Here is a 13,956-nt window from a genome sequence, read left to right on the forward strand (position 1 = left end):
ATATGCCAGATTTTAAAAGTTTGTTCTGATAAATTTCTTCCCTTGAAATATTTAAAATTGGTTAAACATTGAGATTAGAATATAAACAAAGAAATTCCTATGTACTTTGGTTGGTTTTGCTTTTAACTTTTTATTGTGGAGAACCTCAAACATTCACAAAATAGAAAAGGAAAATCAACCCTGTCATCCAGCCCCCAAAGCCATGAAACCATGGCCCATCTTTCCCGGTCCATATTCTCATCCACTTTCCCCACCCCATATTATTTTGAAGCAAATCCTGGATATACTATTTCATCTGTAAATACTTTAGTGTATATTTCTAAAAGACAAATAATTCTTTTTTTGAAAAAATGTACCCACGATGTCATCACACTAAAAACTTAATAAGAATTTTAAAACTGATTATCAAGTGTCTATCCAGGGTTCAAATTTCCAATTGCCTCACAAGTGTTCCTCTTTGAATCCGAATACAAACAAGGTCCACGACTGTGATTGATTGGTTGATATATCTTTTATGTCAACTTTCATCTTTAGGTTCTCCATCCATCTTCATCTTTCCCCCACCCTGGAAGTTTTATGTACTTGTGTGTTTGGTTTGTCCTATTGCATTTTCTGTGATCTGGATTTTGCTATTTGCATACCCACGGTATAGTTTAACATGTTCCCTTGTCTTCTGTGTTACCTCTAACTTAGTAGTTGCACTTGGCAGTTTGATAAGATTCAGGATATTATTTCGGGGCATGGGGCACAACTAGCTTATAAGTGATATTTTGTTCTTTCATCAAGAGGTGTATACTGTCTGACCATCTCACTTTTTGTGATGTTAGTAGCTATTGATGCTTAAGAACCTCAACCCATCAGTTCACTGAGTTTCAAACTGGTGACATACTATTTCTATCATTTTCTTCCTTTACTAGATGGAATACTTTCAATAAGGAGAGATTTAGCATTTACTAATTGGTTACCATTAGTGCCCAGTTTTTATTTTTTGAGAAAGGCAGCATAAATGTTTCTTACTCTTTTTTTGTGTGTGTGTGTGGTACTCAGGCCTCTCACTGTTGTGACCTCTCCTGTTGTGGAGCACAGGCTCCGGACGCGCAGGCTCAGCGGCCATGGCTCACGGGCCCAGCCGCTCCACGGCATGTGGGATCTTCCCGGACCGGGGCACGAACCCATGTCCCCTGCATTGGCAGGCGGACTCTCAACCACTGCGCCACCAGGGAAGCCCTGTTTCTTACTCTTTACTCAACAGATTTCAAAACGATGAGTTTATTTTCTGGTATCATACAACGGTGATAAGCAAGTATTTCTTTAAATATCCTTATGAAATAATAGATTTAAATACCATCACAGTTCTTATACTCGTTGATGTGCAATTTATTCCATTTTTGGCCAGTGGGAGAGTCTTCAAGTTGGCTCCTGAGTCCTTTTGATGTGACCTTAATAACTTTGATAACTTCTTCACTATTTGGGATGATAAGATGTTCCAGGCTCACTTCCCTATTTCCTGCCCCAGACCTGGAATCAGCATTTCTCCAAGAAGTCTTGATATCTGTTTCTAAAAAGCTGCAACCATTGTCTCTTTGTGATGCAGAATATATATGGGCCATTTAAACAAACCAAAATATAAATATGCTAATAAATGCATGGCTTCTACTTTAATAACCTCTCAATGTCTTCAAACTAGTCGCAATCCTCAAATTATGAAATAGTCAAAATATATCCATGTTGTATAAAAACAGCATACAAAGTGTTGATGGCTGTTTTAAATACATCAGAGGTCAGTATTTCATTAAATAGCTAATGAATAGCTATTCAGTAGCTAATAGGAATTTGAAACAGATCTGAATTTTAAACTGAAATGAAAAAGACAGTCTAGGAAAGGGGTATGTTATAGGCTCAGGATTATAAATTTGATATAAGAGTACAAGGTGAGTTGTAGACATCTGTACAATACTGTACCCAGTCATTGTTACGGCTTTCCTGGAGAGCTCTGATTATTTTATGGTTACCGTTATCTCTGTTTTCTGATAATGAAGTCTTTCTGATGCTACGGATTTCAGTTCGATATTTCTGACTTCCCTTAAAAGGCCTTGTTCTTCCCATCAGCATAGTGATGGGAAGGGACCTATAATCTTTATATGAGACATCTTGAGTAAGAGCAACAGTTGTAAAGACCAATGATAACTTCTCAGCCAACAGGTGACATCCATATTTTCATTCAAAAGTTAGAGCAGGAGTCTGTGAGGTTAGGGAACCATTCCTATTTCTACTCTCCCCTCTACTCCCAGCCCAGAGTTCTCAGCTGGAATTTTATAATCCTTCATAGGAAATTAGCAATTTGTCACATTTCTAATGTTTACTTAAGCAAATATTTTATGGTCCCACTGATGTGGTTTTCTTGTAGACATCCATGGCCTTATGTTTTCAAATGAATTCTTTCTGGTGTAACTTTAGAGAAACTAAGCCTTTGCAAAGTAGGGCCAGATGTTGGAATATCTCTAAAGTATGCATACGGTCATTTAAGCTAAACATACCAGTTTCTTTTGTGAGAGAACTTGAGATATGCCACATAAATACGCAGTGATTTCTATTTGTTAGAATTAGTAATTGAAGAAAAACGTGAGAAAGTAAAAATCATTCCTAATCACTCATGCTAGAGTTTGATGCAAATTAGAGTGAATTAGAGGTGCGGTAGATAATAGGTAAATCATAGGTGCAAAACCTATTTCTCTGAGTCTTGTGTCAAAACAGATAAACTGCCCACATTTTCTTATGCTCCTCTTAGATAAGTCAGGCATGGGAGTGTTGTGGATGCTTGGAGCGTCTTAGGGGTCTGGGTAAGCATGGAAAACAGGGCCTTTAGCCCACAGATTCAGTGGAACCATTGCCAGAGGCAGAGAGCTGTGGAAAGGCTGGCTCTTTATGAAGGAAAGCAGAGTGACGTAACATTACCAAACCCAAATGGGGGAAGGTGAGAAGGAGACAAGCTGTAAAGCCAAAGGTGTTAGCAACTGAAGGAAGCCAACCATGAAGAGTTTTGAAGAGAGCAGAAGGAAGTCAGAAATGGAGAGAGTTCAAGAACCAGCATTTCAATGTCATCGTTGTATTTTATATGGTACCTGGGACGCTAGATTGGTTGTGCCGAGTGCAATGAAGAGAGTTGAAGCAGAGCAGACATAACTATGAGATGGGATAACTGAAAAATAAGGTGCAATTATATTTCATTCTGATTGATGAAATCCCCCAAGATAGACTTGACTATGGATGAAATGTGTGAATTTTGTAAATACAGTGGTTACCTGCCACTATGCAGTCAGCTTGGAACTTAAACAGTGACAAAGACACTGGAGCCCAGAGGCTAAGAGCTGAACCTCACCTCCTTCACCACCAGCTGTGTGGCCCTGGGGAAATTGGTTAACCTCTCTGTGCTTTATAGTTCCTTATCTGTAAAATTGGGATAGTAGTAATATCTACTTCATGGGTTGTTGTGAAGTTTAGATGGTTTAATACATATAAAGAACTCAGAATAATGCTAAGTAAATGTTTAAGAAACAGACATTTCAGCCATCATTGTACAGGCTTTTTTATGAGTCAGGAGTATGAAACCACTCTGCAGTGATGAATAAATTCCAATTTGGATTTTGAAACAGAGAAGAAATAAAATGGCAAGAATTATGATAAGACAGAAATTTTTCTATCATAAATTAGAAGAATGTTGGAAAGTTGATTTTGAAGAAACAGGCAGACTGAGATTCAAATCCTGAACCTACATTTCTTTGTGGCCTGGAACATGTTCCTTGATTTTTCTTTGCCTCAGTCTCTGCACTTGTTAAACGAGGATGGTAATTTTACGCAGCAGGGTCAATGGTGAAGATTAACTAAGATACTTTATGAAAGCCCGTGACCAAGGACTGACACACAATAATAATTCAATTAATGCTGTTTTCCCAATTCCAACAATCGTATTGATTTTTAATTTAAAAATATTGGAATCTGGTGAGATAGTATTTTAGTCCTACTCTTATCCTCCTCTGGCCTCGTGGGGCAAGGAATCTGTGGGGCTGGAGGGAGATGCTCACCCTGAGTCTGGCCTCCACTTTGGGTACTTATCTCAAAATACAGCCACATTGGGGATTAGGGTTTCAACATAGGAATTTAGGGGCACATAATTCAGTCCATAGCATATTCATAAGCAAACATCAATTACGTAATTTCTTAGAATGCTGGCTCAGAGCAACTGCATCCTAATTTCATAAAAAGAAGGATGTCCCATGAGAGCTGAATGGCAACAACAGTGACTTTCTTCAAAGAGAAACCAGAAAGGGGTAGTGGGGAGTAGACCTAGTAAGTTCTGCAGTGTCCACTGATGGCTAACCTGGGGGCCTAACACATCAGCTAATTTCCTTTTACAACCTTATCAACAGAAAGAAGGACATACCTAGATGCTTATTTCTTAATTCATACTCCAAATTATTTAAAACATTATAAAAAGATCAGGGGCAAACCCTTAAAGCCAAACTGGAGAAAGGACTCAAAGAACAATTATGATGATCAATCTTATAACAATTGGGATAAAACAGGTTAGTATCAAAAAATCATGGCTCTATACTGATTGTTCTTGATAGAAAACCAATTACTTTAATTTAATTAGCAAATTATGATACATTTCTTAAAATATTCTCATTGATAGTTTTATAAAAACATCAGATTAATGATAATCATAATAGCTATTCAGATAATGTTATTTTCATTTAAACCTGAAAGCCAGAGTGACTATTAAGACAAACAATGTAAATCTACCTATGAAAGGAGAAAAAAAGAGAAAGAAAAATATCAGTGAACAAATTGGAAAAACAAAAAATCCAACTGTTATAAAATTACTGAAAATCACAGAGGGTCTCATTATCATTTGATATAAATTCTTGCAGGTTTATTTATTAACAAAGAACCACTAAAATGAGCATTTATCTCCATCTGCAAATGAAATTAGGATTTAGTGGAAAAGAGGAAAAGAAATAAGGAGAGTTTTCAGGCTCTAAAGCTGTTTATTCAAAGATTTGCAGTTTATAGTGTGTGCGTGTGCACACCTATAAGATAATTAAGTTGTATAGGTGATTTGGTGATTTGGCAAAGAGCTCTTTGGTAAAAAGCTTTGGTTTTCCATTGCATTTGTTGTTTTGCAGGAGTTGAAGCATGTAGTAAGGGTGGGGCTAGATTAGGAGTGCTGCTGGATTTTCACCATGTGACCGTTGTTATCATTTGGGATTCCAGTTTCTTTAATCTGAAATAAAGGGCTTGAACCTAGATGAATTTTGAGATCTTTTAGGGAGCATAGGTTCAGCTGCTGTTTGCACTCCGTATTCCTTTCACAAAAGCCCCGACTCTACTCCCAAAGCAAACGTAATGAGAAGCCATTAAGTGAAACTGCTGTTTGGGGGTTTTGGGCATATGGCCCAACCATACATGAAAGCAATGATACTACAAAGTCATGGGGTTTGGAGGACTCAGGCATTTCTCTGTCAGAGAACCCTAAGGCCAGAATAGTCTAGAAACTCCTCCAAAGTCTACTGCTGTGTCTGGTATGTTACCAAGCTTGTTCTCAACATCTCTATATAATAATAGATCTTTGATTTTTTTATTTTTTGAGGCCACAACATCTATACCTTAAAAAACAAAACAAAACAAAAACAAAGCTGAAAGACAAGGTTTTTTTCTTACATTAAAGTAAAATGTGTTTCACATTTTGTGTGTTGGTCTTGGTCCAAATTAAATAATCTGGTAAAGTCATTAAAGGAATTTAAGACTTTAAATACTGTTCCTCATTGTTCCTCTTCTCTAGGTAAGCTTTACTACCTAAAAGAGCTTATTTTTAAAAGAGCTTATTTGGGTACAAAAAGTGTCGTAAACCCTTGTTGCTTAACAGCAAATGTTGTCAAATAGTCTGCTCTTCCCTCTACATCCCGACTTCTTGAATCTTGAAGGAACGTTTGATGATTAATCAGTTATTCCCTTCCTTTATGGTCTAAGACAGCTTCTCAAAGACAAACCCAGAGGCCCAATAAGGATATTTTGTCTTTAAACTGTTATTACTTATCTTTTGTATGTTAAAATCTAGCAGAAACGCAGTTAAGAGTTGAAACATGGAAAACCATCTTTCCCCTCCCCTGTAGTGGATGGAAAACAGATTATTCTTATCAAACTTTCCAATTACAACAGAACATTTTAGCAATTATCTACACATAAATATGCCTCATTTATGTCTTTTAGGTTGTAATGGTAGAATTAATGATAAACCATTTTACCAGATGGCTAGAGGTGTGTGGAATTAGAGTTGTAGTTTATCTTGGGCGTACTCTAACATTTTTTTCTTTTTTCTGAAGCTATGTGGTGCCTCAATCCTGGCAGTAGCAATTTGGCTACGAGCAGGCAAAGATGGTCCAGAGGTAAATAAATACAAGTTTCTCCACTGCCAAAGTAGTTTATTTCTCTTATAATGATGAAAGTAATGACAGTAATAATAAAATATTTCTATAGCATTTCCTTAACTGCCTCATGTAATCATTTGTGCTGATCTGTGATTTTATAATTTAATTAAATTTAATTAATCAAAATTACCCACTATGTGCCTGGCACTGTGCTAGGCATTGATCAATCCTTCTAGAGAATGGAGAAGATGTTATTCCCCTAATGGGAAGATGGGAATGAAAGAGGAGGCGGGAAGGGGCCAAAGCAGAAATTAGCCTCCTTCATTATTTGCTGAAGTGCAGCCTGAAGTTATCTAGAGGATATAGACCACCTTGCCTCCCCACCAAGAGCAATTTTTGTACAAGGTATTGACAATAATTTGGCTGATTCCCAAGGTGGGGTAGTGATCCAAAAGAAAAGAAGGTGAGAGGTTCTCTTGGAGAAGAAGAATTTGAATCTGTGTTTTAAAGGCAGCAAAGTACAAAGATAGTTGGTAATTCCTTGGGGCACTTGGTATTGAGGGTAACCCCTTGTAACAGCAAGAGGCTGGTCACCGGTGTAACTCAGGAGTTGACCGGCAATGTCCAGCCTCCTGACATCAAGATAAGATTAGCATGATCCCCTGTGCCCCACCACACACCGTTCCATGGGTGGCAAAGGTCTTACCAAGATTTCTGTGGGTCTGGAGGAAGTTTAGTTCCTACAATTAATTCTAGCTCTGGTCTTTGGATTCCACACACACTGTCTGTGTTCTGTACCACAGTGTCACAAGTGTGGAAAGATTGTGTGTGTGGTGGGTGGGAGCAGGGTGAGCATGTGGGAGGGTTGGTCTGTCAGTTTCACTTAACACAGTGCCTGGCACCATTTCCTGGCTCCCCTGCTTCCATTCTCCCAGCTCGCTTCTTCCCAGGGGTGTTCCGCCCCGCAAGTTACGATTCTTATCTCACGCAGGGCAGTTACCTTGTTCTTTGTTATCTGGGCTCTTGCCACTATTCAGGCTCACATGTACTCCTAGGGCCCTTTCGAAGTATTTGCCTAAATAAAGTTTCCCTCTCTAAGAGGAATGTTGATTCCTATTTAATAATTATTAAGATATTATTAAAACAGAAATTAAGGTAATGCATTTTCTATTAAAACTTATACCACGGTGCAGTTACATGCCATTGGGCATAGCCTAGTTGAAAGAAATATTAAAAGCAAAAGCAAATTGACATCTGTTCTGATTCCCTTTTTAAAAGGATTGGTTTTTTTGGACTTTTTTTTCTTGCTGTCTCACTGTTTCTCTCCTTCTTTTCCTTCTTTCTTTCCTTCCTTCCTGCCTTTTTTCCCTTCCTTCTCTCCTTCCGTCTCTTTCTTTCTTTTCCCTTTCCTTTCCTTTTTCCCTTTCCCTTTCTTTTATTTTCTCTTCTCTCTTTCCTTTTCTTTTCTTTTTCCTTAAAATTTGCTTTCTACCATTAGAGAACCCAGAGAATCACAGTGGCAATTCGCTGCCTCTTCATTCTGTGCCTTACCGTGGTGAAGAAGTTGAATGGGGGATAGGTGTGGCAATAGTTGGTAACATTCTAGTCCATCAGGATTTCATTTGTTGTTTTATAGTGATATAAATATATCTGTGACTTCTTGATGCCCTTGGACTCTGGGATTTGAGTCCTAGAAGAGTATTTGAAGATTCTTAGAATCATTTAGAAGCTGATGTTTGACTTTGGGACTCATAATTAAGCACAGAGATTAAAAGCTATTGATTTAGATGGTGCTTTGGCCTTTTTGAGATGTGTGTGCAGCCTGTATTTTATTTTTAAATTTTATTTTATTTCTGTTTGATATGGGAACATTTTATTTCCCCCCAGTGCTTCTGGTAAACAAACTTGGTGTTTAGTCTAAGAAGTCACACACATTGAATGTATTAAAGAACTGTCGTCCTTGAGAGGGTGTTACTATGAATCTGGGGATAAGAATGATTTAATAGAGCTAGGCAGCATCTTTAGTTACATTTTGACTCTTGTGCTCTGTCAGCCTCTAACCCTAAACAAAAGTCAGTATCTTCCAGGACGATTTTAACCAGCTTGACTTACGTGAAATTGGCTTGATTTATTTTTATTCAAAGTCAGTGACAAAGAATCAAGACTGTGCAGAAAACTGAATTTTACTAGTGGAAAAACAGAGGAAGAAGTTTTAGAAGGAGAAACCTGAGTGCAAACACAGAAAACAAGGATGTCAGGATGTCTTTATGAACATCTTTTAGCAAAGCTTTTGGTGCTAAAGTGTCTCTTAGGGATGCCTTGTTCTCCATCAGGATGAACTCAGCCCTGCATGAGGCAAAACGTATGCACAACCATCCTTGTCCCAGGAAATCCTTTATAATCCAAAGAAGACCCTCAGCCCTCTTCTTCAAAGTTCAGCCATGTCCCTTCCTGTAGAAATTCTCCCCTTGTTCTAAGACACACAGAGACAGTGTTCATCCAAGACAGCTTTTAAAACTCTGCTGTCTCTCCCCTGGAACAAATACCTGAACTCAGATTTCTATTTCTTTTCTGAATAAGAATAGCCACTTGTTGGGCTGGACTTGAAGCAGTGATCCTCAGGTAGCCAACACATGGCTTTCTGGCCACTCTGGCAGTGGGTCACTCTGCCCAGATCAGTCTCAGAGAAGTGCCTCATTACCTGCCAAATAAGTGCTGGCCGCACTATCCAGGTCTCACTGGTAGGTATTTGACCTACTGTTTCTATATCTGGACTGACTAACCAAGTCTTCATAACTCAGCCATTGAGGCTTAAACTGTCTTAGATACCTTAGGGTTTTCCTGCATTGGCCACAACGTGCTAGTGAAGCAGTCTTTGATGGTGAGTAGATAGAATGGGGTTTCTAATGCTGCTTTTTGGGGGTTTTTTTGGTCATTACCTATTTTGACTCAGTTACCATGCCTGTTTATTAACAAAACTGATTTCTTAGCTCCAATCTTAACAAGCAAACCACCACCACCACCAACAACAACAAAAAACAGAAAACCTGAAAAAGAGACAAAAAGAAAATCTTTAGGACATAACCCAGCTTTCTAAATATGTAAATCGAAACATCATCTGTAAGCATAGACTCTTAGAGACAAAGGAAGCCTTAGGTATCACAGAGGCTGATACCTTTATAAGTGAGAAACTGGAGCCCAGTAGGGTTAGTTGACTGCTCTATGGTTAGAAACTTAGTTATTTATAAAGACTCTGACTGGAATATAGATTTTAGTTTTTAGTGCTCTTACAACTTTAGCATATTCCTTCCTCCCGATTATCAAATAAAGGTTTTGTCTAGGCTATGAGTTGATTTAAAAAGTCTTTAAAAATGTAAAGATCATGAATAGTAGTGTTTGTTTGCTTATTTTGTTTTTTATTTTGGTATTTCCTGTTAAAGGAGCTAGTCTACATGCTGTGCAGCAGATTCCAAGAGGCAGTCTCTGAGCTAGTGTAAGACCTAGTGTTCTACCTAGAAATAGCCCAGTAGATAGAGGTCATAGGAGGTAGATGGGCTACACATAGCACTCGAATATAACAGAGGAACAAGGTTTCACTTTTTAATTGTGATTTACTTCTGGACATATCTGTAGAGCAAGAGATAGATTGAGGCTAGGTGTTATGAAAGTGATGAAGAGTATACATGTGGGGCAGAGAAGAACCAAATTATGCAGAATGGGTAGCCCAACCCATCGTAATGGGCCCTAGGATATTTTCCTCAATATCCCATTACTAAATAGTCAGTCAAAATAAAGAGTCTCTGGAAGACTCTATAGACTATACTTCCTGGGAACAAGGAGATAGACTTGATATGGAATATTAGAAACTAGACTTATTTTATTTTCTTAGTTTAAATTTTTGTTTGTTTTGGCAAATGTATAGACCTATGTAATCACTATTACAATCAAAATGCAAAGCATCTGTATTAACTCATAAAAGTTCCTTCATATCCCGTTGCAGTCAGTTCCTTCTTTCCTTTATACTCTGCTCAAAGGCTGCACTGCTCTGATTTCTATCATCATAGCTTAGATTTACCTATTCTTTTTTATTTATTCCCCAAATGGATACTTCTTAAAATTGAAATATAGTTGATTTACAATGTTGTGTTAATTTCTGCTTTACAGCAAAGTGACTCAGTCATCAAGTATTTACTAGATAGAAATCTGACATGAGTTTATCAGAGCTCATCTAAACTTGTTTCTCTGATAAACCATTCTGGTTTATTACAGAATATTGAATATAGTTCCCTGTGCTATACAGTAGGACCTAGTGGTTTATCCATTCTATAGATAATAGTTTACATCTGCTAATACCACATTCCCAGTCCTTCCCTTCTCCACCCCCCTCCCCCTTGGCAACCACAAGTCTGTTCTCTATGAGTCTGTTTCTGTTTCATAAAAGTTCATTTGTGTCATATTTTAGATTCCACATATGTTATGTCATATGGTATTTGTCTTTCTCTTTCTGACTTACTTCACTTAATATGATAATCTCTAGGTCCATGCATGTTGCTGCACATAGCATTATTTCATTCTTTTTGATGGCTGAGTAATATTCCATTATATATATATACACATACACACACACACACACACACACACTGCATCGTCTTTATCCATTCATCTGTCTATGGACATTTAGGTTGTTTCCATGTTTTGGCTATTGTAAATAGTGCTGCTATGACCGTAGGGGTGCATATATCTTTTTGAATTGTAGTTTTGTCCGGATATATACCCAGGAGTGGGATTGCTGGATCATATGACAACTCTATTTTTAGTTTTTTGAGGAACCTCCATACTGTTTACCATAGTAACTGCACCAACTTACATTCCCAACAGTGTAGGAGGGTTCCCTTTTCTCCATACCCTCTCTGGCATTTGTTTTTTTGTAAACTTTCTCATGATGACCATTCTGACCTGTGTGAGATGGTACCTCATTGTAGTTTTGATTCACATTTCTCTAATAATTAGCAATGTTGAACATCCTTTTGTGTGCCTGTTAGGCATCTGTATGTCTTCTTTGAAGAAATGTCTATTTAGCTCTTCTGCCCATTTTTTGATTGGGTTGTTTGGTTTTTTTGTTGTTGAGTTGCATGAGCTGTTTGTATATTTTGGAAATTTATCCCTTGTGAGCCACATTGCCTGCAATATTTTCTTCCATTCCATAGGTTGTCTTTTCATTTTGTTTATGGTTTCCTTTGTTATGCAAAAGCTTGTAAGTTTGATTAGGACCAATTTGTTTATTTTTGCATAGATTTACCTATTCTTGAATGCCATATGAATGGAATCGTACAGCAATCACTCTTTTGAATATGGTTTATTTAGCTCAATGAAATGTTTTTGAGATTCACTCATATTGTTGAGTCTATCTGTTTGAGGAACTTAGGCTTTATAATTTAAATAATTGAACTGCCATAAAAACATGCTTTATGATGCTACTGTCAGGTATAAAACACAAAATATGCAAATCAAAGATCACATCATGGGTGAAACTACCGGTCCTTCTAAGCTTTTTAGAATAATTGATGTTTTAAAAGCCTATTTCATTTCTTCCATCCAACGTCCAATATATCATCTTCAAAAAATATAAAATTGGAAACATTATCTGGACAAGTAATACCTCAATAGAATAGAATGTAAGTGCCTTGAAGGCAGGAATTTTTGCTTGTTTACATCCTTGAGGTATCTCAAGGTCCTAGAACAGGGCCTGGCACAACAGTAGTTACCCAGTGGATATTTGTTGAATAAAAAACATCAAGAAAAGGGATTTTCTCTCATTGATCTTTTTCATTTTCAGATTCTCAGTCCTGGGGCTGCTACCATTAACCCCTATATTGCTGTGGATATCTTGATTGTTGTGGGTGTTACCATCATGATTCTGGGTTTCCTGGGATGCTTTGGTGCCATGAAAGAAAACCAGTTCGTGCTTGTTTTGGTGAGTTTTCCTGACAAATCCCAATACCCAACCTTCAGACTTTAAGGATTATCTCCCATCCCCATTGTCTGTCAAAAGGACTTGCCAAGATTGATGAAACTCTCTCACTTTTGTTTAGAGGGTTTGGTTGTGGAAGCTAATATATTTATCTTAGATTAGAGGATACTGTGAGAGAAGACAAATTTTAGTTAGTCATTCAGTCATTCATTCAATTACTAAGTACCTGCTATGTGCCAGATACTGTGCTAAAAGATACGTAGATATGAAAACAATTAGAACCCATTAGGGAAGACTGACAAGTAAACAATTAGCAACAGTGAAGGTGGCCCAAGAAGAGAAGGGCAAGGATAGAGAAGGGAACTTTCAAGCCAGAAGCAAAAGTGAATAAGGTGTTTGTACGGGTGAGTGTGTGAAGAGCTTTCCAGGGAGAGGACCTGGCAGTACAATGCTAGCATGTTTGGGGAACTGCAAAGCCTTGGGTATGGCTAGAGAGTGCAAGGGCTACTTTCAGTAAATAATGGAAGACGGGTCTGGGTGTGGGCTACAGTCAAATCGTAGTCCATGCTAAGAAAATTGTAAGGGTGTGAGATAATCAAATTTGTCCCTTAGAAAGCTTCAAGGATAGATTGGGTTGGGATAACCCACAGATATTCACTTTTAACACATATACAGTAGAAAATCATAAATGGGTATAGAAAAAAATATTAGAAAAATTCATCAAGTATTTACTAGATAGAAATCTGACATGAGTTTATCAGAGCTCATCTAAACTTGTTTCTCTGATAAAAGTAGTATTGTGTTAGTCCCTGAACAAATAATTTTTAACTGATGGTTGATTATGAGGGAAGGTAAAGATAGAGTTTTAATGGGACTCTAATAGCATCCCTGGTGGTTGCTTTTTGATTAATAAGACTTCATTTGCAATTTGGGGAATTTTTTTTTTTTTTTTTTTTTTTTGCGGTACGTGGGCCTCTCACTGTTGTGGCCTCTCCCGTTGCGGAGCACAGGCTCCGGACGCGCAGGCTCAGTGGCCATGGCTCACGGGCCCAGCCGCTCCGCGGCATGTGGGATCTTCCCGGACCGGGGCACGAACCCATGTCCCCTGCATCGGCAGACAGACTCTCAACCACTGCACCACCAGGGAAGCCCCAATTTGGGGAATTTAATTACTTGAGGAACTTGTTTTAACAAAAATACTAATTTGTGGGATCCTCCAAAAGTAGGATTCAGTAGATCTGAGGCAGATTTCAGGACTCTATATTTATAACAAGACCCCAGGTGATTCTAATAGTGGTAGAGATGTTGTTTTGTATTCAGTTCTGAAGTTTGTCTTGAAGTTTGAGTTTGTGTTTGATGAAGGACGAGAAAGATCATATTCAAATAACTTCATCTAAGTTTTCAAACTTCCCTCCATTCAACATCATACCGATGCATACAGTCCTATCAGTCGATTTTAGTTTTAACCGTTTTCCTTAGTCAGTCTTTGGAGAGAATGTTTCTGAGTAGTAATGACCCCAATTTTGATTCTTGAGGCAAAGGATGGAGTAAATGAAG

The 13,956-nt window shown here is 37.9% G+C and overlaps 1 protein-coding gene across 1 annotated transcript in view; it reads left to right on the forward strand.

Annotated features, from left to right (window-relative positions):
• The first annotated feature begins 2,846 nt into the window (after positions 1-2,846).
• The window catches only part of TSPAN8 (tetraspanin 8), a 33,685-nt gene continuing 22,575 nt past the window's right edge, over positions 2,847-13,956 (forward strand). Inside the window, exons 1-3 of the mRNA XM_019952043.3 lie at positions 2,847-2,974; positions 6,335-6,446; positions 12,265-12,402. Coding sequence (XP_019807602.1) covers positions 2,847-2,974; positions 6,335-6,446; positions 12,265-12,402 — 378 coding nt within the window. The remainder of the gene's footprint in view (positions 2,975-6,334; positions 6,447-12,264; positions 12,403-13,956) is intronic.

The sequence above is a fragment of the Tursiops truncatus genome, chromosome 11, assembly GCF_011762595.2.
Source record: "Tursiops truncatus isolate mTurTru1 chromosome 11, mTurTru1.mat.Y, whole genome shotgun sequence".
In the NCBI taxonomy this organism is placed as follows: Eukaryota; Metazoa; Chordata; class Mammalia; order Artiodactyla; family Delphinidae; genus Tursiops; species Tursiops truncatus.